Source organism: Pongo abelii, chromosome 20, assembly GCF_028885655.2.
Source record: "Pongo abelii isolate AG06213 chromosome 20, NHGRI_mPonAbe1-v2.0_pri, whole genome shotgun sequence".
Lineage (NCBI taxonomy): Eukaryota > Metazoa > Chordata > Mammalia > Primates > Hominidae > Pongo > Pongo abelii.
This window is the reverse complement of record NC_072005.2, coordinates 49,938,535-49,965,942: the sequence shown is the minus strand read 5'-3', so window position 1 is coordinate 49,965,942 and position 27,408 is coordinate 49,938,535. Positions and strand designations below refer to the sequence as shown.

Sequence of the window (27,408 nt, the reverse complement as noted above, 5' to 3'; positions counted from 1 at the left end):
GGCTGTTGGCTAGGTATATTTATACCAACTTTTCATTACATGCAAATTAAGGGGTGAGTTACTCGGAAATCTCTAGAAAAGGGGTTGGTAACTTCCAGGTGTTGCCATGGCATTTATAAACTGTCATGGCGCTGGTGGGAGTGTCTTATACTGATAGGTAGCAAAGGGAACTTACAGGTTGCTTTCCATCACTTGCCGGTTTCAGCAGGTTTCTTACCTGATCTTGGAATCACGCCCTGCTGGTCTCCTGCCTTAGTCCAAATTGAACATTGTTCAGATGTTTACAGCTACTCCTTTGTAGTCAACTTCCATTTTTTGTTTTTTACCCTTTCATAATAAAGTTGGAAAAAATATTTAGTTTCTACCTAGGAGAAAAGTGAATAGTATAGCTTTCTGTATTATCTGCATTTCATGTATTAATCCCTGACTTCACCTCCCTCTCCTTACTGAATATTCATAGACACTTTGGCAAATCATAAGACACCTTTACAGATTCCTGATTCTGAGAGCAAGAAGTGATGTGATTCGTTAATCTGAACTGAATTTTTTCTAGATTTTATATAGGGTAGAGCCTATTCAATACTATAATACTTTCTTCAGTATCCTGCGAATGAAAGAAAACTAAGCGCAAGAAAAGTGGAGAATTTTGCTGATTTTGTTTCATGTCCTGCTGGACGATTGCATCTCCTTTTTTGAGCATTTTTAATCACAGATGAATCCAGACCCATATAATAAAAAGGCTTGTTGCTCAGGGCGGCTCTGGCCACCTCTTTCATTACCTCTGTTTTTAGCTCACACATAGCATTCCTTTGTATTTTCCTCTTTTTTTTCATATTTGCAACTTCTGTCACGTATAAAAGGGAACAATGGCAAAAGGAAAAAGGCTGAGCTCTACAAGCAATGACTTAGATTCCACCTGATAATTAAAAAGAAAAACTGCAGGCTGGCGGGAAGCTTAGCCCTACAGAGGATTCTGGGACGTGTAGTCCAGACTTTTGGGGGCACTTCCGCTCAGGGAAAGCGCGGCTTGGTTATTTGCTCCACTGGGGAAATAGGAACCCATAACCCAGGGCTCAGTGGGTTCGGTGGGTCTTCGGCTACTTGAGGACGAGAACACGAAGCCCACTCCCCGCGGGGATTCTGGGAAATCCGATTCGGCCGTGGGAGTTGAAGCCAGCACTTCTGCCTAGAGGGGCGGGGCAGCGGCTTCCGTTCCTCCCAAGGATGCTGGGAAATGCAGTTCCAGAGCTCCCTGCTCTCCCAGGCACTTCCGCTGCAAGAGGTTGAGAGCGCGGCCTTCGTTCCTCTCGTGGAGGTGAATGAGCCTTGGGACCCCACGACCTGTTTTAACTTTTATGGCTTGGTCGTAGGATCAGCGGGGCTCGCACTTCGGTCAGCAGGAAAAGACGCTGCGGCGAGCAGCGGAGGGTGGAATTGAATGGCAGGGCAGCTGATTGCTTTACTCTATTCGGAGCCGCTGCGTTCGGGGCGGTTCGGGAGTCCCCAGGTTGGAAGTGGACCTGAATGGGGCGGCGTCTGAGGGTCTCCTGGGCTCTCAGCGGCCCGACCCGCCTTCCCCCACCTCCCACAGCTCTGTCGCTTCCTAGCGGTGTAACGTTGGGTGAGAACTTAATCTTTCGGTGCTTAGTTTCTGGTCTTAGTTTCCTCTTCTGCAAAAGGGAATATTAACCTTATATATTTGTTTTGACAATTAGTAATATAGTACAAGCAAAATGTGTATGGAATAGTACAGGAATGTGGCAACATGTTGGCTGTTAATATTAAAACTATCATAATAACCTTAAAAATATTCATTTTTCAGCAAGCGTCTGGCTCTTCTTTCTGATTCCTGCAGGAAAGGAGGCTGTTCCTGGACTATTTCTGACCTGTTTTTTAAGAAAGAGCGCATCACTCAACAGGTGGCATCTGGAGTTATCCTCTGTGGATTTTCCAGGATCTCAGACAAGATCGTGCAATCTCCCAGCCTCCTTTCCTTCCCCTGCCCTGACTTCTGAAAGAATGCTGCGGAGAGGAGGAAGGAGAGCATCCTGGCTCCTGGCAGCAGAGCCCCACTGTGACAGGACATAGCATTCACCTTTCTCTTCTGTTCCGAGTGCAAGAAGGTATTTCATTCCTTGCAAATGTTTCTGCTACAGAAGTGTTCTGTTATTGTATAATTGGGGAAAATGTGACATGAATATTAGTCACACTAGTTAAACATTGGGTGCTGAGTATCGCTCTGAGGGCTTTATAAAAACTAACACACTGAACCTTCACAAAGGCCTTGTGTTGTGGGTTCTGTTCACCTTACAAAGGTGATGTGGGTATTGTGATGTGGGTACTGTTATTACACCAATTATACAGATGAGGGAATGGAGAGAGCCTAATTTACTTTCCTATATCACAGTGCTAGTAAGAACAGTGGGATTTGTGTCCTAGACTTGGGTTCCTTACATCTGAATACCCTTGGTGCCACAGTTTGAAATCCCAATTTAAAATTAGGAAATAAAGTAGATAAACAATCCATATAAATAATCATAGGAAACTGGCTGCAGAGGAGCCATTTGCGATCAAGTTGGGGAGGGAGGTTGGAATTTTACTGTAGAAGATTTTGAAAGCAAGGTTGAGTTTGGACTTCTTTATAAAATTTTGAAAGAATTCTCATTTGATTTAATTTTAAGCAATATTAGTAGTTCATATTCTGATCATAGAGATGCATGTTCTCTGTACAGGATGCAGAAAATACAGAAATATAACATATTACAAATGTCCTTAATACTAGGATATAGATAATTATTAACATTTTAATGCATTTCTGTTTAGCAGTTTTTAATGTGTTTTTGTCTGTGTTTTATGAAATTGTTATCACACTATTCATAGTGGGTTGTTATTCCCTTATTTTTTACGATGGAAATATCCAAACATACCCAAATATAATGAACTCTTTAATGTACAGTCACCCTGCTTCCATTCTTGCTAATCTTATTGCCTCTCCCACCAACGTTTTTTCTCTTGAGTATTTTAAAACAAACCCAGATGATGAGTCAGTAAGGCTTAAAAACTAATAATTATCATTAATTGTGTTTTTTGTTTTTTGTTTTTTTTGAGATGGAATCTTGCTCTGTTGCCCAGGCTGGAGTGCAATGGCACAATCTCAGCTCACTGCAACCTCTGCCTCCTGGGTTCAAGCAATTCTTCTGCCTCTGGCTTTACAGGTGCCCATCACCACGCCCTGCTAATTTTTGTGTTTATAGTAGAGACTGGGTTTCTCCATGTTGGCCAGGCTGGTCTCAAACTTGACCTCAAGTGATCCACCCACCTCAGCCTCCCAAAGTATTGGGATTCCAGGTGTGAGCCACCATGCTAGGCCTCACTAATCGTTTATACATGAAGGCCAAGGGAGGAACGATTACATTCATTTGCCAGGGCTGCCATAAGAAAATACTACAAATTGGTTGGATTATACAGAAATGTATTTGTTACAGTTCTGGAGGCTAGAAGTCCAAAATCAAGGTGTCACCAGTTTTGGTGTCTTGTAAGGCCTCTCCCCTCTGTGTGCGTGAGCTCCCTTGCTGTAAGTCAACTTCATCACCTCTTTAAAGGCCCTATTTCCAAAGACAGTTATTTTTGAGATACCGAGCGTTAGGACTTTAACGTTTTGAGAGAGGCACACACAATTCAGCCCATAATAGATATTAACAGTAACTCTGAGGTTTTTCACTCCTGGCAGCTAGGAGAATGCTACTTATGTGAGAAAGCTAGAAAGAGTTGCAATTAGGAAAAGGAAGATGATTGATTTTCTTTTCTTTTTTGGAGTTGCACTTGCCACTAGCATATAACTCTTGGTTTCCTATTTCTCTCCCATTAGACTTCAGGGACCTCTGTTTCATGGACATTATCATATTCTTCTCAGAGTACCCAGCAAGAGGTTTGCAAAGAGGAGTTATTCAGTGAGTAAGTGTGATTCATGTAGCTCTCCAACAGGCATCTGGATTCTGGGCGCTACAGCTTGCAATTAGAGAACAAAATAGGATTATCCACAGTCCTTGTCTGTTATCTCACGTTTGGTGGGCTGTAGAATCCATCAACTTTTTCAGGGTATTCAAAAGTTAATGTACAATTGTGGATAATATTGTCAAGATCTAAAACAAACTCCCTTAAAGACAAATCAGACCACTATTAAGGTTCAGTTTTTTGGGTTTTTTTGTTTGTTTGTTTTTTGAGACAAAGTCTTGCTCTGTCACCCAGGCTGGAGTGCAGTGGCGTGATCTTGGCTCACTGCAACCTCCACCTCCTGGGTTTGAGCAATTCTCCTGCCTCAGCCTCCCCAGTAGCTGGGATTATAGGCGTGCACCACCGTGCCCAGCTAATTTTTGTATTTTTAGTAGAGACGGGGTTTTGCCATGTTGGTCAGGTTAGTCTCGAACTCCTGACCTCAAATGATCTGCCGGCCTCCGCCTCTCAAAAGTGCTGGGATTACAGGCATGAGCCACCATGCCTGGCCAGGTTTAATATTTATCACATGGAGATTATGATGAGGACTGCTGACATTTGTTGGGTGTTTCTTATGACTTGGAGAATTTCTAGTGCTTTCCATGCACTAGCTTATTTGTTTTTTATGACAGTTCTAGTTTCTGATTTTAAAGATGAAAAAACAAACACACAGACAAGTTAACTGTACAGATGACTTGGTGGCACAATCAGCGGGGCAGAGCCAGAATCAAACCTCAGCAGCTAGGTTGGAACACTCAGTGACTGAATAACCTTGGGCAAGTTACTTGACCTTTCTGTGCCTCAGTTTTCTTACCCGTTAAGTAGGGTTGATATTAATAACTACCTCATAAAGTTTCCGTGAAGACTAAAAGAGATATGTAACATGTTTGAAATAGTGCCTCACATGTAGTAAGTCCTCTGTGTATTATAGACTAAAGCTGGCCTTCATCTTCTACAGATAAGTTGAAAAATACAACAAGTTATTGAAGGAGCAAAGGTATGTGTGTATATATATATATATATATATATATATATATATATTTTTTTTTTTTTTTTTTTTTTTTGAGACAGAGTCTTACTGTTGCCCAGGCTGGAGTGCAGTGGCACAAACTCGGCTCACTGCAACCTTCGCCTCCCAGGTTCAAGCAATTCTCTGCCTCAGCCTCCCGAGTAGCTGGGATTACAGGCGCCCGCCACCACGCCTGGCTAATTTTTTTGTATTTTTAATAGAGACAGGGTTTCACCATCTTGGCCAGGCTGGTCTTGAACTCCTGACCTCGTGATCCACCCGCCTGGGCGTCTCAAAGTAAGCGTGAGCCACCGCGCCCAGCCTTAATGGTATATTTTTAAGTATTCTTTTCTTCCCCACTTTCCACTTTTTCTATGGATTTAATATGTATATATATATTTATATATATTTATATTTATATATAAACAGATTTAATTCTGTTATATATTTAAACAAATGTGAATAGTTTCTATGATAGTGATTGTTGAAACCTGTAACTAACTATAATTTGCTGTCTTTTGAACTTAGCGAGTCCCTGTGGGATGATTATATAGTCTATATTGCCTTAATAAAAAGGTCTAAACCTGCACTGTCCAATAGTGTAGCCATTAGCCACGTGATTATTGAGCACCTGAAACGTGACTAGTCTGAATTGAGATATGTTATAATGGTAAGGCACAACAGATTTCAAAGATCTAGTATGAAAAAAAGAAAGTAAAATCCCTCAATAATTCTTATACTGATTACAAGTTGAGGGGATAATACTTTGGATATGTTGGGTTAAAGAAAATATATTGTTGAAATTAAGCTCACTTGCTTCATCTTACCTTTTTCAATGTAGCTATGAGAAAAACTTAAATTACACAAATAGCTTGCCTGCATTATATTTCTGTTGGACAGCACTGGTCTAAGGGAAGCCTCCCCTTTCATTCTGAGAATTTGCCTCCAGAGGCATTACCAGTCATTCTGCAGCTCTTTCCTCTTAGAGAGAGTTCTAGGGGCATCTTATACTGGAGAGAAGCAGGGAGCTGATAATCAGTAGGCCTGAGTGCCAGGCAGAGCCATGCCCCTGGCTTCCTGGGTGCCCTTGGACAGTTCCGTCAACTCTTTAAGAGGCAGTGTAAATAATGCAGTGGTTCTTGAACTGTGGTCACATCAGAATCATAAGACCCAGGCCCTACACTACTTCTATGAGCTTGAACTTCTGTGTTCTTTATTAGTAATTCGGGGGTTCTGGTCACCTATTTATCCCATTGGTGAAGGAGGGATTCCCCCACCTGCTGCTGTCTGAGTATCCCCCGAACATTGAAACTTAATCCCCATTGTGGTGTTATTAAGAGGTGAGGCCTTTGGGAAGTGATTAAGTCATGAGGGCATGAAGGAGTTAATGCTCTTATAAAAGAGGCTTAAGAGAGAGAGTTCACCTCCCTTGTTCTTCTGCCATATGAAGACACAGCATTCCCCCGTCCCCCTTTTCCCCTACCCTTCTGCCAAGTGAGAACAACAAAAAGGCCCTCACCAGACCCACAACCTGCTGGAGCCTTGATCTTAGACTTCCCATCCTTCAGAACTGTGAGAAATTTCTGTTCTTTATAACTAGTATTTTGTTATAGCAGCAAAAATAGACTAAGACATCACTCGAACTGGCAGGAGGTGGCTGAACACACAAACCCTACAGTCAGCCTATGCAGAAGAGGTTGGTAGCAGTTTATTAGTCACATATTCACAGCCCAGAGGACTTGCACTTGGGAATAGATTGAACCAACAGGGGCCATGGTAGGTTGATTTTGTAGTGACAGGAGGGTAGCAGGGTGACCCTTGGTTCCTGCAAGAAGATGTAATTGACCATTTGGATAACTCTGCAGGCTGGCAGGGAGGCGAAACCTGTTATGTGGAGGACCTGGTCGGGTACAGGTGGTCTGGCTAAATAGGATGAATTGTGCTTAAGTCTTAATTTTATAAAAGCGGCTGAGTGACAACATGGAGAGATTAATGCCAATGAATAGTATTTTAATACTTAGAGTTCCACTGGTACATCACACCACACCAGACCACATGAAGCCCACTACAGGCAAGGGTCAGGAAGCAGACAGAGAAAGGAACTGGGGCCTATGCTTTTGTAATATGTCTTTCTCCCACCAGTGAAAGCTGCTTGCAGGGAAGATGCAAATAACTTTGGTTGTTAGTCTGGCCCTGTGATTCAGCAGACTTAGGGAGAGGTTAGGAATAGCAGATATCAAATAGCCAGTACATAAAACATGGTTAACACATGGGGAACTAGGTGGGCAGGGATCCTTTCCCACTGAGAGGGCATATCTGGAGAGAGCCGGGAGCTCATGGCTAGGCCTTCAGGGCCCTGTGAGTCTCAAAGGTATCAAGGCAGCATATGGAATCTCAGGCCTTTTGATATGTATGCATACCAGAGTTTGAGAACCACCGTAGAGCAGCTAAGAACATGGGCACAGGTGTCAAATTGCCTGGGTTCATTGCCTGGTGCAACCAGTGTCCTAGCAGATAAGGCACTGGGTGAAAATCTTGACTTTTCTGTTGGCCACTTGTTAAACATGAACAAGTTACTTCTGTGTGCCTCTATTTCCTTGTCTGTAAAATGGGCATAATTATTTTTTCAATCTCTATCATTGTTATGAAAATCAAATGAGATACTACATGTGAAGAATTTATGTAAACAGTGCCTTGGCAGGCAGTCAGTCAGTTGCTCTAAATGTCAGTTGCTGTCATTATAGGGAGTATTTTATGAGTGGCCTGGGTTTTTTCGTGGTTAATGTTAGGAGCATAGAGTTGACCTTGGCACTCCTGATCCTAACAAACCTTCATTCCTGTTTGTTAGTATCAGAGAGAAAGAGAAGCTTGCAGTTTGTTTTTACCTTTTTTAGTTCTTTTTGCCCTTAGGCAATAGGATAGTATATTGGGGTTAGTAGAAAAATTGGAGGTGAAAACCTCAAGTGTTTGTCTGAAAATATCTAGAGAGCTGTTTTAACTGATGCTATCAAATTGTAATTTAGGGACCAGCAGCATTAGCATCACCTGGGATATTGGTAGAAATAGGTTCTTAGTCCCATCCTTGATGATCTGATTTAGAATTTCTGGGGGGGTGGGATATAGAAACCCCCAAGAATCCCCCAGATGTCTTCACAGCATCCCCCGTTGATTGATGGAATATTAAATTTGATCAGCACGGGTGGAAAGACCAGACTGTGGCTTTTAAAAAAATAGTAATAATAACTTTTAAGTTCAGGAGTACACGTGCAGGTTTGTTATATAGGTAAACTTGTGTCATGGGGGTTTGTTGTACAGATTATTTTGTCACCCAGGTATTAAGCCTAGTACCCATGAGTTAGTTTTTCTGATCATCTCCCTCTTCCCACCCTCCACCCTGATGGAGACCCCAGTGTCTGTTGTTCCCCTCTACGTGTCCATGTGTTCTCCTCATTTAGCTCCCACTTATGAGTGAGAACATGTGGTATTTGGTTTTCTGTTTCTGTATTAGTTTACTAAGAATAATGTCCTCCAGCTCCATCCATCTTCCCGCAAAGGGCATCTTTTTTTTTTTTTTTTTTTTGAGACAGAGTTTCGCTCTTGTTGCCCAGACTGGAGTGGAATGGTGTGATCTTGGCTCACCACAAGCTCGACCTCCCAGGTTCAAGCGATTCTCCTGTCTCATCCTCCTGAGTAGCTGGGATTACAGGCATTCGCCACCATGCCTGGCTAATTTTGCATTTTTTTTTTCAGTAGAGGCAGGGTTTCTCCATGTTGGTTAGGCTGTTCTCGAACTCCTAACCTCAGGTGATCCACCTGCCTCACTCTCCCAAAGTGCTGTGATTACAGGCATGAGCCACCGCGCCCAGCCAGGACATCTTTTTTATGGCTGCATAGTATACCATGGTGTATATGCACCACATTTTCTTTTCTTTTTTTTTTTTTGAGACGGAGCCTTGTTCTGTCGCCCAGGCTGGAGTGCAGTGGCGTGATCTCAGCTCACTGCAAGCTCCGCCTCCTGGGCTCATGCCATTCTCCTGCCTCAGCCTCCCCAGTAGCTGGGACTACAGGCACCCACCACCACGCCCGGCTAATTTTTGTATTTTTAGTAGAGACGGGGTTTCACCATGTTAGCCAGGATGGTCTCGATCTCCTGACCCTGTGATCCGCACATTTTCTTTATCCAGACTGCTATCGATGGGCATTTAGGTTGATTCCATGTCTTTGCTAAATACCAGACCTGTGGCTTTTTAACAAAAAAAATATTTTCTATGTTCTTCAGGGCTGAATTACATGCCTTCAGATATCAGATATCTGCATGGCTTTTTCTTCCTATATTTGAGGTCTCTGTTCAAATATAAGAGAAATCTTTCATGACAAAAGATTTCATCTCTTTTTCTTTCTTTACCCTGCCCTATTGTTCTTAAAAGTGTCTCTCGCTATATATTGGGGGTTTGCTATGCCCTCGTAGCCCATTATAATATCATCTTTGTGAGACCAAGGTCTTTGTTCACTGCTGTATATTTCACGTCTAGGACCCTTGGCTGGCACAGAGTAGACCCTTCAACAATCATATGTTGAATGAATGGTTCAGGTGATAAATAATGAGGCCCTGATCCACATGGTGTATCTATCAACTATTCACTGAGTTATTAAAGTAGTCATTCTGCAAATCTTTGGGTTCCTTCCAAATGCTTGTAGCAACATAGTAAGTGTTGGGGATGGAGCAGGTAATGAAACTCCACATTAGACAGTTGTGATGAATATAAGTAAGTAAATACCTAGAAGGATGTTAGAGAGGAATAAGGGCTTAGAGAAAAGAATTAAGCAGAGATGAGGGATAGGAAGTGCTGGGGTGCAGTTAGGAGACCGAAGTTATTTACAGGATGGCTAGAGAGAGACTCTGAGGTGGTGACATTTGCATAAAGAAGACAGAGGTTCTCAGTGTGGCTCTCCTAACAGTCTCTCTGGCCCTAGCCTCCTCCCCCTCAAGCCTCCTCCTGTCTGAGAGGGTAATCTGTTTCTAACACAAAAGGAATCTTTTTACTCTCCTTTCCGGAAGTCCTTCAGTGTTCTCCTGCTGACTTGCAGATAATACTGTGACTTGAACATCATCATGGTTTGAATTCTGCCTCCCTGCCCATCTCCTTCTGCCTATTATTTGTCTTCACATCATGACATTTGTTCTCTGGGAGTTTTATAGTGATTTGGATTCTCCAGCTAATAGAGCTCAGTCACCCTCCAGGGCTCAGATTAAGCTACGTTTGTGTAGAACCCCCTGCGTTCCACTGTGGGCTTATGAGCCCATTCCTCATGCCGCCAGAGGATGCTGTGCACTACTCTGGCATTTAGGCATGTGTAGTGGAATTGCCAGTTTCCTCATCACTAGACTGTGAGCATCTTGAGGCTGGGGAATTGCATCTCTTTTAGTGAGGTTCCCACAAGTCTTCATTGAGTTAATAAAAACTCATCTATTTAATGAAGTAGTAATAAATTCACCTGTCTAGTGCTAATTATGCAGGCAGTAAAATAGTGTTCATTCACAATATTTTAAGGGACACATTCTGTGGGTTCTGTAACAGTGACTCATGTCATCACTGACTTTGAAGAGCAGAGTACTTTCCTAAGATGGTATTTAACAAAATCCAGAGATGCTTTTCCTTCCAAAGATGACTTTGATCTTGCCCAAGGACGGCAAATATTGTGAAAGACCTAGAGGAAAAACTTGGAAATAAAACCCTTGCTCTCCAAATCCTCCCAACTGGAGTCAGTCTCAGACAGACTTAGACCAACTAGTCTAGTCTTCCTATGTGCCTCTCCATGTTTAATGGTGGGTTCAGTCATTTCTGCTGGGCAATTACTTTGTACAGGAATTGTTTTAGGTACTTGGGATATAAAGCTGAATAAACATTCATCACAAGACAGACGGTTGATTTGCTATTATCTCTTTTTTTTTCCGAGGCAATGGAAATATATCCCCTGCAAAACATTCTTATTGAGCAGAGGTTGCTGGGCAAATATAGAGTTAGAACGAAGTGAATTACAAATTCTAAAAGAGTATTTCAGGCTGGGTGCAGTGGCTTATGCCTATAATCCCAGCACTTTGGGAGGCCAAGGCGGGTGGATCACTTGAGGTCAGGAGTTCGAGACCAGCCTGGCCAAAATGGTGAAACCTCATCTGTACTAAAAAAACAAAAGAAACAAAAAAAATTAGCCAGGAATGGCGGCAGGTGCCTGTAATCCAGCTACTGGGGAGGCTGAGGCAGGATAATCTTTTGAACCCGGAAGGGAGGTTGCAGTGAGCCGAGATCATTCCACTGCACTCCAGCCTGGGCCACATGCGAGACTCCATTTCAGAAAAATAAATAAATAAGTATTTCTTCTAAGATTGGAAGGTTTCCCTTTTCCATAGTAAGGGTTCTTCTATCTGAAATAAGAGAACTAAGAATAATTTACTAATAAATCAAGCAGTAATTAACTAATACTAAGCTTTTAATCTGGGTATTTTACTCTGTTTCCACCCTCCGTAGAATCAGAATCATACCCTGAGAGCTACAAGGAGAACTCCATTTTTCACTGTGCAGGGGCTCTCTGCTGAAGGGTCAAGTGAAATCTGGAATCCAGCCTATGCTTCCCCATCATCAAGCCATGTGAAGCTGCAGACTCCCTGAGTGTCTTAGTCCATTTGTGCTGCTATAACAAAAAATACCATAGGCTGAGTGGCTTAAACAACAAACCTTTATAACTCACAGTCCTGGAGACTGGGAAGTCCATGATCAAGTCACTGGCAAATCCAATGTCTAATGAGGCCACTCTTACTGGTTTGCAGAAGCTGTTGTCTTGTATCTTCCTGGGAGGAAGAGAGAAAGAGCTAGGTTACTTGCTTTTCTTACAAGGAGAGCAATCCCATTATGGAGGCTTCACCCTCATGACCTAATTACCTCCTAAAGGCCCCACCTCCCAATAACATCACATTAGGGCTTCAACATAAGAATTTTGAAGGGACACAGACATTGTCCACAGCAGCAAGGGAGGGGCTCCCTGACTGTTTCATGTAAAGCAGCTGCATGGGTTTATGCGTAACTTCTATTGATCATTTAAGCTGCCAGAAACTGTTCCATGTGTTTTATGTATACTTAGTCACTTTCACTGACCTTCCCGTGAGGTAGGTATTATTATTATATCTAATTTATAGATTAGACATTAGAGCACAAAGTACTAGCAAGTTGGAGATGCCCGTATTCCAGTACTGGTGGGCTGGTTCTGGAGTCTAGACTGTTCACAACTCTGTTCTCTACTCCCTCAAGCAGCTCCCTTGGCTTCAGAGTCCAATCTCCATTTCTGTGTCTCTCTTTTACCCCTAACTCTGGAGCCCTCATTTCTCCTTCCATGAGATCTTAGACTCCCATCTGCTTATTTTTGTCTTTAGAAGCAACAGAGAGACAAGATTTAGAATACTGGCTCTGGTATGAAAGCCAGATTCAGGTACCGTTCCTGCCTCTTGACCTCACCAAGCCTCAGCTTCCTCACCTGTTAAAAGGATACAATTGTCGTCATCATCATTTGTTGAGAACTCCCTAAAATGCCAGGTACTATGCCAAGGGCATTGCATAAATTCACTCATTGATTCCTCACAGTAATCCTATGATTAACATCCTGTTTTCATTTCCCTTCTTATAGCCGAGCATAGGCACAGAAGTTTAGGTGTTTGGACCAAGGTCACACAACTGATATAACAGTAGCTTCTTCACAGGTATGTGTGAAGTACCTTAATGAAATATCATGTGCCAAGTTCTTCATAAGGTCCCTAATATGTATTTAAATATCGCCATTTTTGTTGTTATTATTGTGCTTCCTATATAGCTTGTTAATTTCGGTGACATTAATTATCAAATTTATAGTTGCATAAATCTTGCAGAGTCACGATTTTTTATTAAATTTTCTCTGTCTCTATGATAGTCTTTTTAAGGCCCTACTGTTAAAGTAAATTTTGCAAGGTATATTTTTTTTTTTTCTCTTTAGAGATCGCTCTGTTGGCCAGGTTGGTCTTGAACTCTTGGCCTCAAGCAGTCCTCCCACCTTGGCCTCCTAGAGTGCTAGGATTACAGGCATGAGCCACTGTGCACAGCCAAATTTTGCAAGGTCTTATACCTTTTAGAAACCAGTCCATATAGTCAAATTCATAGAGACAACGTGGTTATCAGGGGCTGGGAGGGGGAATGGGGAATTATTACTTAATGGGTACATAAAAAATTCTGATGATGGATAGTGGTGATGGCTGCACAACAATGTAAATGTACTTACTGAATGTAACCACTTAAAACATGGTTAAAATGGTAAATTTTATGTTACATATTTTACTATCAAAAAAGCAGTCATCTATGTACAGTAGTCCCCCCTTATCCACAGCAGATACCTTCCAAGACCCCCAGTGAATGACTTAAACCTCAGATATTACTGAACCCTAAATATACTATGTTTTTCCTTTACCTACATACTTATGATAAAGCTTAATTTATAAATTAGGCACAGTAAGAGACTAACAACAATAACTCAAAATAGAATAATGATAAAATACTGTAACAAAAGTTCTATAAACACGGTCTCTCTCTCTCTCAGAATACCTTACTGCACTGTACTCATCTATTTTTGGACCATAGTTGACTTCAGGTAACTGAAACCACAGAAAGCATAACTATGGATAGGAAGGACCACTGTAATCTTAAGTATTATTGCAAAAGCCTCAAATTAAGTATGGGAAACCAAGAGAGAATAACAGGTATTTCAGAGGTTAAAGCACAAACCTCTACTAAAGAATTCATTGGCTGAGTGTAGTGGCTCACACCTGTAATCCCAGCACTTTGGGAGGCTGAGGCAGGAGGATCGCTTGAGCTCAGGAGTTTGAGACCAGCTCAGGCAACATAGCATGACCTCGTCTCTACAAAAAGTCAAAAAGTTAGCTGGACACTGTGGTGCACACCTGTGTTCCCAGCTACTTGGGAGGCTGAGGTGGGAGGATCGCTTGAGTCCAGGAGGTCAAGGCTTTAGTGAGTCATGATTGTGCCACTGCACTCCAGCCTGGGCAGCAGAACAAGACCCTCTCTCAAAAAAAAAAAAAAAAAAGAATTTATTGGTAGAAACCATTAATGAGGACAGGTTTCATGTTACTGAATGTTATGTGCTTTTCTGCAGCTAAGAAATATGGTACTCTGAAAATATTCTTTGAGCTTTTTCCCTCCTCATTTAATATGTAAACAATCCTATGAGGTTGTTAATTCTCTCATTGTTAATCTCTTCATTTTATGGATGAAAGAACTGAGGCACAGAGATATTAATAATTTGTCCTGGATTTCATAGCGAATAAATAGCAATGCCATAAATCTAGGCATTTGGCTCCAGAGGGGCCAAATACTCTTAATCTGGGTATTTTACTCTCAATTTCTACTCTCCCTAGAATCAGTCATACCCTGAGAGCCACAAGGAGAAATTATGTTGGGGGCACACTCTGTGTGGTCAGGCAGGTCACTTGCTGCCAGGGTCTTACAGCCAAAGGGACAAGTAGTATCTGGAATCCAGCCTAGTTTCTGTTCATCAAGCCAGCCGGAGGAAGGAACACTGTTGCTATTTCATGTTTAAAAAAAAAAAAAAAAAAAAAAACAGCTATTTTTTCTTTTTTTTTTTGGCCAAACTCTCATGGCTTTTTTCTCCTTCCCCCATGTTTTCTCCTTCCCTCTTAAGACTTGGCACTTCTCCAGAAGGAGGAGGACAAAATGACGAAGTCTAAGGTGAGTTGGACCTCCCTTTCTCCAAATAATTGTCATCTCATTTCGTAAAGATTACACACACCGTATTCTCTTTGTTAGGAAGATGAAGGAGAATGGTAGACATTTGAGAACCTCTTGTGTGCCAGATGCTTGCTGCTTTTTACTTTTGTGTTAATTTTTATTGCTTTATTTTATGACTTTATAATTTGATAAATAAGCATAGAATAGAAAAGTCAATAACAGAATAAAAATCTCTCATTTTCCTACTGTTTCCCTTACAAAACAACTGTTTTGATTTTCCATGTTCTTTTCCTCAGATGTATTCATAACTGTGTATTTGTAAGCATTGTATAGACAAAATGTTCAAGTTACACCTTTTCTAATTAATATTACTTGCCCCATATTTTTATAGTCCCTTGAATTGATGTTACTCTGTGGTGTGTGTGTGAGATAACTTTTCTCCTCATTCATCAACGTTTAGGTAGTTTAGAATTTTTACTGAAAATTGTTACTACAGTTTTCCCACAAATAACCATTTTTTTCCAAAAAGCAATTTGAAGGAGTTTTGCTATTATTTAATGTTATAGAAACACTATATTGAAAAAGTACTTTTGATATGTGGTACTTTGGGTATTTCCTATGTCAGTGATTCAAATATGACATCGTGTGACATGATGTCACTGATTTTAGAGAAAATATTATTAGATATTTCCACATAAGAAAGTTAGATTTTTCTTACCCAGGCCTGAGTTATACCCTATGTATGTTTACTTACTGATCCGTATTGTTTTACTCTTATGTTAACTTATTTTATTGAAGTAATAATGTACTTAATTTTAAAAGTCTATCAGTACAAGAGGACTTACCAGATACTTCTCTTACTGTATTTATTCCTCAAACCAGCTTTATGAGGCAGTACTTGGTCTCATGTGCATTTTAATTACAAAGAAACAAGATTGTAGAATTGTGGAAAGTTGCTTAGTTTCACATAGGATACCAAAGATCCAACTGATTTCAAAAGACTCCAGGATTTTCACTTGATTGAAGAGAGAGGCAAAGGAAAAGAATTCTCCACTCAAAGGACCTGGCCCTTTTTGTGTGGGTGCCTAGCTTGTCCTAGTTAGTGGAAGATGCCTCAGATAATACTGCCCCTACTCGATTCACTCTCCAGTGGCCTCTTCTTCTCTATGATCACTGTCATTCATTTAGGGCACCTGAATGTGCAGGGCTCCAGGGATGAACAGTCTTCATATGAAAAGTTAAAACAGTATGATAATGCTGGCCGAGCACAGTGGCTCACACCTGTAATCCCAGCAGTTTGTGAGGCCAAGGCAGGTGGATAACTTGAGGTCAGGAGTTCGAGACCAGCCTGGACAAACATGGCGAAACCCCATCTGTACTAAAAATACAAAAATTAGCCGGGCATAGTGGCGCACGCCTGTGTTCCCAGTTTCTCGGGAGGCTGAGGCACGAGAATCACTTGAACCCAGGAGGCAGAGATTGCAGTGAGCTAAGATCGTACCACTGCACTCCAGCCTGGGAAACAGAGCAAGGCTCTGTCTCAAAAAAAAAAAAAAAAAAAAACGATATGCTAGTGCTTCTTTATCATGGGTGACTTTACTGCCCACCACCCCCCCACCAACCCGGCAACATCTGGAAACATTCCTGGTACCACAGGTCGGGGGTGCTACCAGCATCTAGTAGGTAGAAGCTAAGGATGCTGCAAAACACCCTACAGTGCCCTAGACACCCCCACACAGCAGACAACTGTCCTTCCCTAGACAGCAACAGTGTTGAGTTTGAAAAACACTCCTGAACACAAAGCTATAAAACACCAGCAAAATGTAGGTGAACAACAATGTATATGCTAAAAAACAATGAGTTAAAATCATCACTAGAAATTTTACAGAGTTATAAAATTCTAAATGGAATATCAATAAAAGGACAGTAACAGGCAAGATACCAAAGAAAAATAAAGATGTCCAGTAAATATATGAAAATATGATCTTACTAGTTAATTAGACCAAAAAACCCAGTTGTTTCTTACTGAACAGATTGCGTAGGATTTTTTAAAAATTGGTTATATTCAGTGTTATCTATGGTATGGAAAATCAATGATACTTTATCTTGGGGGAAGGATAAGATAGGGAAAAATTGAAAAGAAAATCTGTCATACATCATAATTTGGAAGTTGCATATTCTTTGACATTGTGATTTTTCACTTCTTGGAACTTACCTAAGAAAATAGGTGGGTAATATCTATGCAAAAAGTTGTTCTTTACAGCATTTATTATGAAAAGGAAAAACCTCTAAACTATAATACACTTTATATGGTGTGTTTAACTGTAGTAAAATTGAGTATGGTCTCTTAAGAATCTGACACCTTTCCCTACACATCTTTTTCACATTTCTCAGTGCTATCCCTTTTCCAGTGGACCTTTATTGCAAGATTTAGGTGGAGTGTGTTTGATGTTGTAGGAGGCAGTGACATTCAAGGACGTGGCTGTGGTCTTCTCTGAGGAGGAGCTGCAACTGCTGGACCTTGCCCAGAGGAAGCTGTACCGAGATGTGATGCTGGAGAACTTCAGGAATGTGGTCTCAGTGGGTGAGGACAGGCATTCTCTGACTGAACATTGGCTCCCTCTATTGTCTCTCTGTCCTTGGGTATACAGGGCTTTGGAGCCCTTGAACTGGTTTTCAGTTTTCTAATCATCCATCATAAGACAGATATGGAATTCTTAGTCTTTCTCCCCTGGCAAAAGTGTGTATTTTGTTAATGAACCATAAATTGACAGCATGACAACTACACTTTTATCCTTTCTCAAATTGTGGTCATCTCCAGTTAGTGGGTCCTGATATACATTTGATGAATTGTACCATTGGTTTTTTTAATGAAATAAAATGGGGTAGAAAATGTCAGAGCACTTGGAAATAACTGCACATTGCAGCAAAAACTATGTCCTGTTGCCAAGAAGAATGTGAGAGACAATGGAGGGGGTATGATGAAAACTTTTTTTTTTCCAGTAATTTATACTTATATCTGCATATCTTAGGTCTTTGCATGAAATATACTTCCTCCAACGGGTCATGATTAGAAGTGTTGAAAACACTAATTTTGATGTCCTGAAGATGATGAAATGAGGACGATAATTTTTAGTAGTTTTGGCTTCTGATGTATTAATTATAAACCTACGTCCTTGCCTTTTCACAGGGCATCAGTCCACACCAGATGGTCTACCACAGTTAGAGAGAGAAGAAAAGCTGTGGATGATGAAGATGGCAACCCAGAGAGATAACTCCTCAGGTGAGGAGGGGCTGGGGCTGCTGGACTTTTTTCTATTAGTCTTGGAGATATTCCAAGGTTGGCAAACAAAAATATGTGACGAAGGCATAGGCTAAAACAGTTCTTTTCCCCCTGATGAATATCTAATCTAATTCTAATTTATTGGGTGCTTTTGGATATATGAAGATCTGTATTCATTAACCCACTTAGTTTGTTCAGGATGCTAAAACAAAATACTATGGACTGGGGGAATTATAAACAACAGAATTTTATTTCTGACATTTCTGGGGGCTGGGAAGTGCAAGTTCAAGGCACCAGCAGATTCAGTGTCTGCTGAGGGCCCACTTCTTGATCCAACAACAGCACCTTCTTTGCTGTGTCCTTACAGGGAAGGGGCAAGAAATCTCTCTCAGGCCTGTTTTATAAGGGCACTAATCCTAATTCATGAAAGATCTGCCCTCATGACATAATCACCTTCCTAATGCCTTAGGAGTTAGGATTTCAGCATAAAAATGGCAAGGGCACACACATTGAGACCATAGCACTCACATCTAATGAAAGCTTAGCTTTAGTTGTAATCAAATTGAATATCATTTCCCCCTTGTGGCTTTCCTGTAGCCGTTAATAGTGAATCTTGCTCACTTGGTGAAGAACTACTTTTTAGAATAAAGATTCTCATAACCACTTTTAAGGCAAGTCCCCAAAAACACTTTACACAAGGAAAAAACAATGTTTAGAGAATAGCTTTTAAGTCTTTCCCCTTTAAAATTTTTCTTTGTGGCAACCACCCACCTCTTCCAAAGAGAGTTACAGAAAAGAATATTACTTACCATTTTAGTCATCCCTATTCAAATATGGTATGTATGGCAATGCCTTTATTTTCTACAGAATTAGCCACTATGCAAATAAATGTTATAGAAGATAGCCATTAAATAAACATATACTAAAGAAGGTAGATTTTAGTTTTCTCTTCATTGTAATAAGGGCCTAACGTATCATTTTCAATTAGAAACATTATAACCTGGGCAAAATAGGGAAATTGCCCTCCTCAAATTGACACATTCTCAGGAAGACCAAAAAAAGTCACATTTAAGTGAAAACTTGCGGCCAGGCATGGTGGCTCACGCCTGTAATCCCAGCACTTTGGGAGGCTGAGGCGGGTGGATCACCTGAGACCAGGAGTTCCAGACCAGCCTGGCCAACATGGCGAAACCCCGTCTCTACTAAAAATACAAAAATTTGCCGAGCATGGTGGCGCATACTTGTAATCCCAACTACTTGGGGGGCTGAGGTAGGAAAATCGCTTGAACCTGGGAGGTGGAGGTTGCAGTGAGCCTAGAGCGCGCCATTGCACTCCAGCCTGGGCAACAAGAGTGAAACTCCATCTCAAAAAAAGTAAATAAAAATAAAAGTGAAAACTTGCAAAATATATACAGACATGACAAACTATGTAGGCTTCAACTTAAAGGAAACACATTTATCTGTTTCCCAAGTTTCCATTGTTACAATGTAACTTTCTATTTGAACAATTTGATTAAGAAATTAATACCTTTCTTAATCATTTAGGCTAGGAGGTTTCAAACTTTTGAGTATGAGTTACAATAAGAAATACATTTTATATCATAAACAATACAAACATTCACATATGGGTAGGTGTGTGTGTGTGGCCTTAAACAAGAATTTATGCAGAGAAATACATTTCTTGCTTACAAAACACGTCTAATATTTTCTCTTTTCTGTTAATGCTTGTCACAAGCTACTGAATTTATTTCCAACTCACTAGTAGTCCTAGCCTTCAGTTTGAAAAACAATGGTGTGATCTATATAGAAAAATATATTTACATCCATCCATTTTTATAGTCTGCTTTCAGAGACAACATTATTCCCGAGGCTCTAAATATTGACTCCTACTTGAAAAAGGAAAATCAGAGAACAAAAATTTCAGAAGCAATCAGTCCCTAGATCCCCTGGCCACTTTTCTGGCTTATGATTTTTTTTTTCCTAAGTAATTCTTACCATGATTTTGTGATCAGCATGATTTTCTTAGCAGCACCATCCACTTAGCCGTGAATCTGGTGAAACCTTTAAATTTCCCAGAAGAATCACTCTTTCCAGTCCCTTTCCCATTATGCATAGTTTACTTGAAAAAGTTCTTTCACTTTTGTAATTTGGCTCAAAGTCTCCCAGAGAAGACAAGTGGGAATTCTTTTATTCAACACATCTATTGAACACTGTGTGTCAGGCAGAGCTCCTGGGTGATGATAAAGTGGTGAATGATATAAAATGCTTGTTCTCATGGATGGCAACATCCATTCAACAGAGACATAAAAAATAATAAGGGACATATATAGTTTGTCAGAGGGTAATATGTGCTTTGTCAAAACAAAACAGGTGAATGGAAATTGCCAGGGGTGTAAGGTAGATGGGGAGAATTTACTATTTGATATTGAGTGATAAAGAGGCCTCACTGGGCCAGGCGTGGGGGCTCACAGCTATAATCCTAACACTTTGAGAGACTTAGGCAGGTGGATAGCTCGAGCTCAAGAGCTTGAGACCAGCCTAGGCAAGATGGTGAAACCCCATCTCTACAAAAAAATACAAAAATTAGCCAGGTGTGGTGGTGTGCTTTTGTAGTCCCAGCAGCTTGGGGGGATAAGGCAGGACAATCACTTGAGTCAGGAGGTTGAGGCTGCAGCAAGCCATGTTTGTGCCACTGCATTCCAGCCTGGGTGACAGAGTGAGACTCTGTCTCTAAAAAACAAAAAGAGGGCCAGGTGCAGTGGCTCGCACCTGTAATCCCAGCACTTTGGGAGGCTGAGGCAGGTGGATCACGAGGTCAGGAGATTAAGACCAGCCTGACCAACATGGTGAAACCCCCCTGGTGGTTATGGAAACTTTAATTGCTATCAGGTTTTAGAATAATGTATGTTATTACCATAAACCTCTTCTCCCAGGTGTTCTCATGGAGGATATTTCCTAGCAAGAGGTAAAGGACCACTATCTGCTTACACTCAAACTTTAGGTATGTAGGTCAGCGATCCCCAATCTTGGCACCAGGGACTGGTTTGTTGGAAGACGGTTTTTCCACAGACTGGGGTCGGGGGGATGGTTTTGAAATGAAACTGTTCTACCTCAGATCATCAGACCTCAGTTAGATTCTCATAAGATTAGATTCTCACGCAACCTAGATCCCTCGCACACGCAGTTCACAATAGGATTCGCACTCCTCTAAGACTCTAATGTCACCACTGATCTGACAGGAGGCGGAGCTCAGGCGGTAATGCCCACTGGCCTCCTGCTCATCTCCTGCTGTGTGGCCCAGATCCTAACAGGCCACGGACTGGTACTGATCCACGGCCCAGGGGTTGGGGGCCCTGACTTAGGTGATAAGGTATTTTCTGAAAAATGTGTCTTTCTAACTAGCACAGTGCCTCAACATCTCCCAACCTTGGAATAAACTTCCAATGAAATAACCCCAGGCAAAGGTTTTTGAAAATTTATGTGTAGGAGTTTTACTAGACATTTTGAACAGGGCCACTTTGTTCAGATGTCTATGCAGTAGGCAAGTTTTGTGGAAGCTATTCATTAGACATTTGCTATAGCAAAAAATGAGGCTTTCAGTAAGGTGCAATTTCTTGGTAAAGATTTATTAGGAAACATGTTTCCTTTTCTGCAACCACCACATTTTTACCTGGTAGCACACACAGAAATTTAGTGTGATTCTAAGCAGGTCTCATTAATATGTAGCGAATGAGAACCTGGTGACTCCCTCTTGGTTTCCTGGTACATGTACATGATGATAAAGAGAAATGGAACCTACTCCTGGTTCAGTGAAGCCTTAGGCTGTGGGCCCGAGTTTATAAACTTGACATCTTGGAACAAAACATTATTCACATGCCCCATTTCCAAATTTTCTTTATCCTTTTAGGAAGCAAGAATCTAAAAGAGATGGAGACTCTTCAAGAAGTAGGATTAAGGTACTTGCCTCATGAAGAGCTTTTCTGCTCCCAGATCTGGCAACAGATTACAAGAGAGTTAATCAAGTATCAAGATTCTGTGGTAAATATTCAAAGAACAGGCTGCCAGTTGGATAAACGAGATGATTTGCACTATAAAGATGAGGGATTCAGTAATCAGAGTTCCCATCTTCAAGTTCACAGAGTCCACACTGGTGAAAAACCCTACAGAGGAGAACATTGTGTGAAAAGTTTCAGCTGGAGCTCTCATCTTCAAATTAACCAAAGGGCTCATGCAGGAGAGAAGCCCTACAAATGTGAAAAATGTGATAATGCCTTCCGTCGGTTTTCAAGTCTTCAAGCCCATCAGAGAGTCCACAGTACAGCAAAATCATACACAAGTGATGCAACTTACAGGAGTTTTAGTCAGAGGTCACATCTTCACCATCATCGGAGAGTTCCCACTGGAGAGAATCCATACAAATATGAAGAGTGTGGGAGGAATGTTGGGAAAAGCTCACATTGTCAAGCTCCTCTGATAGTTCATATGGGAGAGAAACCCTATAAATGTGAGGAGTGCGGGGTGGGCTTCAGTCAGAGATCATATCTTCAAGTTCATCTGAAAGTTCATGCTGGAAAGAAACCGTATAAGTGTGAAGAGTGTGGGAAGAGCTTCAGTTGGCGTTCACGACTGCAGGCTCATGAGCGAATCCACACTGGCGAGAAACCATACAAATGCAATGCATGTGGCAAGAGCTTTAGTTACAGCTCACACCTTAACATTCATTGTAGAATCCACACAGGAGAGAAACCCTATAAGTGTGAGGAGTGTGGGAAAGGTTTCAGTGTGGGTTCACACCTTCAGGCCCATCAGATAAGCCACACTGGAGAGAAGCCATACAAATGTGAGGAGTGTGGGAAAGGCTTCTGCCGGGCCTCAAATCTGCTGGACCATCAAAGAGGCCATACTGGAGAGAAACCATATCAGTGTGATGCATGTGGTAAGGGCTTCAGTCGTAGCTCAGATTTTAACATTCATTTTAGAGTCCATACAGGGGAAAAACCCTATAAATGTGAGGAGTGTGGCAAGGGCTTTAGCCAGGCCTCAAATCTTCTGGCCCATCAAAGAGGCCACACTGGAGAGAAACCCTACAAATGTGGTACATGTGGGAAGGGCTTCAGTCGGAGCTCAGATCTTAATGTACACTGTAGAATCCACACAGGAGAGAAACCCTATAAATGCGAGAAGTGTGGTAAGGCCTTCAGTCAGTTTTCCAGCCTTCAGGTGCATCAGAGAGTTCACACTGGAGAAAAACCATATCAGTGTGCAGAGTGTGGGAAGGGCTTCAGTGTAGGTTCACAGCTTCAAGCCCATCAGAGGTGCCACACTGGAGAGAAACCCTATCAATGTGAGGAGTGTGGGAAGGGCTTCTGTCGGGCCTCAAATTTTCTGGCACATCGTGGAGTCCACACAGGAGAAAAACCATACCGATGTGATGTGTGTGGTAAGCGCTTCAGACAGAGATCCTACCTTCAAGCCCACCAGCGGGTCCACACAGGAGAGAGACCATACAAATGTGAGGAATGTGGGAAAGTCTTCAGCTGGAGCTCATACCTTCAAGCCCATCAAAGAGTTCACACTGGAGAAAAACCATACAAATGTGAGGAGTGTGGGAAGGGCTTCAGTTGGAGCTCAAGTCTTATCATTCATCAGCGAGTCCATGCTGATGATGAGGGTGACAAGGACTTTCCTTCATCAGAGGATTCACACAGGAAAACTTGATAAAATAAGTTTTACTATCTCAGATGGGTGCTGAAATATTTTAATAATCAGAGCTATCATAAACAAAACATTTGTTTTATAGAGTCAGTAGTTCAGCCAAGTGATTGGGAGACCACACAGCAGAGAAGCCTCATAAGAGTGGAGACATATGGACTGCATTCAGAACATTGACCATTAGCTGATACATGCAGACAAGAGGATCAGGAAGGATGAGTCTGATCTGGAGTAAATCAGAAGTACTAAGATGGAAATGCTGAATTCTGTTCCACTAGAATATAAGATCCAAGAGGGTACGGACTTTGTTGACTGCCAAATCCACTCTCCTTTTCAGTGCCTAACACGTTGTAATTTTTCAGTAATATTTGAAATTACTGTCATATTTGAAATTCAGTAATATTTGACATTTTTATTTATCTCTAAAAGTTTCTCTAAAATTGTACTCAGAAGAAGAATTCTGCAAGGCTTGGAGGATATATAAGTTAGTCATATGGCCTGATTTTCCCATTTTTGCAGATCTCATGGACGAGTGTTTATCAAACTGAAGGTTGCAGCTTGTTAGTGGGTCCAGAAATCAGTTTCTGGCTAGCAACTAGAAGTTTTGTATGTTAACAGTACTTTATTGAGGTGTAATCTGCATGCAGTAACATGCACAAGTCTCAAGTTCATGGCTTTCTGAATTTTGACAAATGTAATCATCACCAAGATCAATGTATACAATATGTCTATTAAACCAAAAAGTTTTCTTGTGCCCATTTCCAGTCAATCCCACCTCCAGTGCCAAGTATGATTTCCATACCATAAATTAATTAGGTTTGTTCCTGAGCTTCCTATGGATTTAGTATGTACTCTTATATCTGGATTCTTATGATCAAATGTATGATCATCTCAGTAGATTCAGAAAAAACATTTGACAAAATTCAGCATCCACTCATGATGAAAAAATTCTTCAATGAGATAAAAGGCATCCATGAAAATCATACAAGCTAACATTCTTTTTTTAATTAGGGAATAATTTATATACAGTGAAACTGACTCTAGTATATCATTATGCATTTTGGCAAGTGCTGTTATGTGAACACCACCATCACAATCAAGATATTCTACAGTTATAGTACCCCCTGCCCCGAAACTTGCTTGTTCTGTTTAGTCAGCTCCTCTCCCCATCATCAGCCCTTGTCAACCACTGACTCATTTTCTGTCTGTATAGTTTATATCATTTCCAGAATGTCATATAAATGGAATTCTAGAGTATGTTTCCTTTGGAGTCACACCTTTCACTTAATGCTTCTGAGACTCATCTGTCTTGTTGCATATATCAATACAGAAGTCATTTCTTTTATTGCTGAGTAATAGTCTGTCATATGGATGTTCCACAGTTTGTTTATCCATTTATCACTGGTGAGATACTTGGGTTTTCAGTTTTCAGTGATTATGAAGAAAGCTGCTGTCAACATTTACAAACAGTTTTGTGTGTCCACATTTTCTTTGTCTTAGTAAATATCTAGGAGTAGAATTGCTGGGTTGTATGGTAACAGTATACTTATCTATGAAAAACTGACAGACTTTTCTAAAATAACTGTACCATTTTACATTCCCACCATCAGTGTATGAAGTCCTAGTTCCTTAACTTCACTGACAATTGGTATGTCAGGATTTGGTTTCATTTTTATTTTGTTATTAGGATTTCAAAGGGTTATAGTGGGATTTCATTTTGGTTTTAATTTACACTTCCCTAATGGCCATTGAGCATCTTCACTGCTCGTTTGCTATCCATTTGCCTATTTTCTTTTGTGAACTATGTTCAAATCTTTTGTCCATTTTTTTAAAACCTGGATTGTTTCTTATTGATTTTTGAGAGTTCTTTATATGTTCTGGATAGATATCTTTGTCAATTATGTGTTTTGCAAATATTGTATACCATTATGTGGCTTGTGTTTTTATTCCATTAACAGTATTTTTCACACAAGAAATTTTTAATGAAGTTCCTTTTTTGTCTTTGATGGATTGTGCTTTTGGTTTCAAATATAAGAACTCTGCCTAATTCAAGGTCACAAAGATTTTCTCCCACTTTTTTTATCACAACTTTTATGTTTTCAGGCTTTATATTTAGGTCTGTGATATATTTGAGTTAGTATTTATATAAGATGTGAATCTTTATATAAGGGAGGTCCACTATTTGCATATGAGAACCCAATTATTCTTTCAGTATTGCCATGGCACCTTTGTGAATCCATTAACCATATGTGTATGGGTCTTTTTCTGGCCTTGGTGCAGTTTCATTGATTTATGTGTCTATCATTTTGCCAAATATTGCACATTTTGACTTTTGTATCTGTATATAATGTCTTGAAACCAGATAGTGTGAGTCTTCCAACTCATTATTTTATTTTGGCTATCAAATTTGTCTTGCCATAATTTCCAGAATCAGCTTTGTCATCTGTAAAAATAATTTGCTGAGATTTTTATTGAGATTCCAGTGAATATATAGATGAGTTTGGGGACAACTGACATTTTAGCAATACTGAGAATGTTCTAAACCATACACACAGTATGTGCCTATTTAGGACTCCCTTATTGCATCAGTAATTTGTAGTTTTAACATATAGATTCTGCACATACTTTATTAGATTTATACCTACATATTCCTTTTTTGGGGTTCTAAATTAGTACTGTTTTTCAAATTTCAATTTCCAGTTCTTTTTCAATACAGTTGATTGTTTTATGTTGACCTTGTGTCCTATGATCTTGCTAAACTTAGTTATTGGTTTAAGTAGCTGTTCTATTGATTGCTTGGGATTTTCTGTGTAGACAATCTTGTCATCTGCAAAAAAAAAAAAAAAATTCCCTCCCAATCTGTATGCCTATTACAGCACCTCTACTATGATGTGGGGAAACTCCTTCCAAGGTTAGGTTTGAATGTCGAAACTCCTTCCAAGGTTAGGTTTGTATGTCAAACTCCTGATGGTAGTCCTTTGGAATGATCAAAGAAAGATGATTACAGGGGTGGGAGGGCTGTCCAAGAAAAGGTCCAAACCAGAAAGAATAGTCAGTGTTCACGCAGTTTATAAAACGGGATGTCCTGCCAGCACAGAGTTTAAAAGAGGTGGGGGAGGGCATATGCACTTGTGGAGCAGTAAGTGAACCTCATCAGGATTGTGAGGGAGACTGGACATAGGCAAGAGATGCTTATAGGTGGCTTGCACTAAGTCAAACTCCAAGTTTCCTCGTCTTCACAATTCACCCCGATGTTTAGGTTAGCACAGCAAGCTCCTAGGTTTCCTATAAATAAACCTGCATTTGAGAGAGGCCAAATATGCAAAGTTGACCCAATAAAATTAGGCCAGCAATTATAATAGCTCCCTGAAAGATAATGTGGTGCCAGATAATGTTAATCCAGGCAGAAGGAAGCAGTCAGGAGAAGAAATAGGGATTCAGAAACTCTTGCCACATTTTAGTAACTTAGTAACATCGTTGACTGTTTTGGTTTGTTATCTACTGAATGTTTCTGGAGAGCTTTCCTGTTTTTACTGACCTTTACACAGCCAGAGGTTCCCTTCAGAGGGCCACCTTGAGATGCCACTAGTTAGTCTAATGCAGTATTTTATCAACTACCATGACAGCTA

The 27,408-nt window shown here is 40.7% G+C and overlaps 2 protein-coding genes across 17 annotated transcripts in view; one reads left to right on the top strand and one right to left on the bottom strand.

Annotated features, from left to right (window-relative positions):
* The window catches only part of ZNF221 (zinc finger protein 221), an 83,396-nt gene that overhangs the window by 48,122 nt on the left and 7,866 nt on the right, over window positions 1–27,408 (bottom strand). For 2 of the 4 annotated variants that reach the window (XM_054540625.2, XM_054540627.2), the window contains exon 2: window positions 11,737–11,849. The exons of 1 other annotated variant lie outside the window; for it this stretch is intronic. In XM_054540625.2, coding sequence (XP_054396600.1) covers window positions 11,737–11,849 — 113 coding nt within the window. The remainder of the gene's footprint in view (window positions 1–11,736; window positions 11,850–27,408) is intronic. One more of the 4 variants, XM_054540626.2, reaches the window with a different exon arrangement.
* Window positions 1,251–25,840, top strand: ZNF45 (zinc finger protein 45). Of its 13 annotated transcripts, none has more exons than XM_054540617.2 (10): window positions 1,322–1,621; window positions 1,823–2,123; window positions 3,869–3,950; window positions 5,224–5,331; window positions 12,429–12,588; window positions 12,680–12,752; window positions 14,738–14,784; window positions 17,242–17,368; window positions 17,975–18,067; window positions 21,975–25,840. In XM_054540617.2, the coding sequence occupies exons 7-10, from the start codon at window positions 14,770–14,772 to the stop codon at window positions 23,783–23,785; spliced, it is 2,046 nt and encodes a 681-aa protein (XP_054396592.2). In that variant the 5' UTR covers window positions 1,322–1,621; window positions 1,823–2,123; window positions 3,869–3,950; window positions 5,224–5,331; window positions 12,429–12,588; window positions 12,680–12,752; window positions 14,738–14,769; the 3' UTR covers window positions 23,786–25,840. The 13 variants fall into 13 exon arrangements, with proteins under 13 accessions (XP_054396588.2, XP_063575617.1, XP_054396589.2 ...); XM_054540616.2 differs by having other exon boundaries at window positions 3,869–3,954; XM_054540624.2 differs by having other exon boundaries at window positions 3,869–3,954; window positions 17,179–17,368.

Excerpts from the sequence above, each read along its gene's own strand:
- ZNF45 (XM_054540613.2), top strand. The coding sequence starts at position 3,109 with ATGGAATCTTGCTCTGTTGCCCAGGCTGGAGTGCAATGGCACAATCTC. Across the intron at positions 3,955-14,737 it reads AAAGAGGAGTTATTCAGTGA|ACTTGGCACTTCTCCAGAAG; the intron begins GTAAGTGTGATT and ends TTCCCTCTTAAG. Across the intron at positions 17,369-17,974 it reads CAGGAATGTGGTCTCAGTGG|GGCATCAGTCCACACCAGAT; the intron begins GTGAGGACAGGC and ends GCCTTTTCACAG.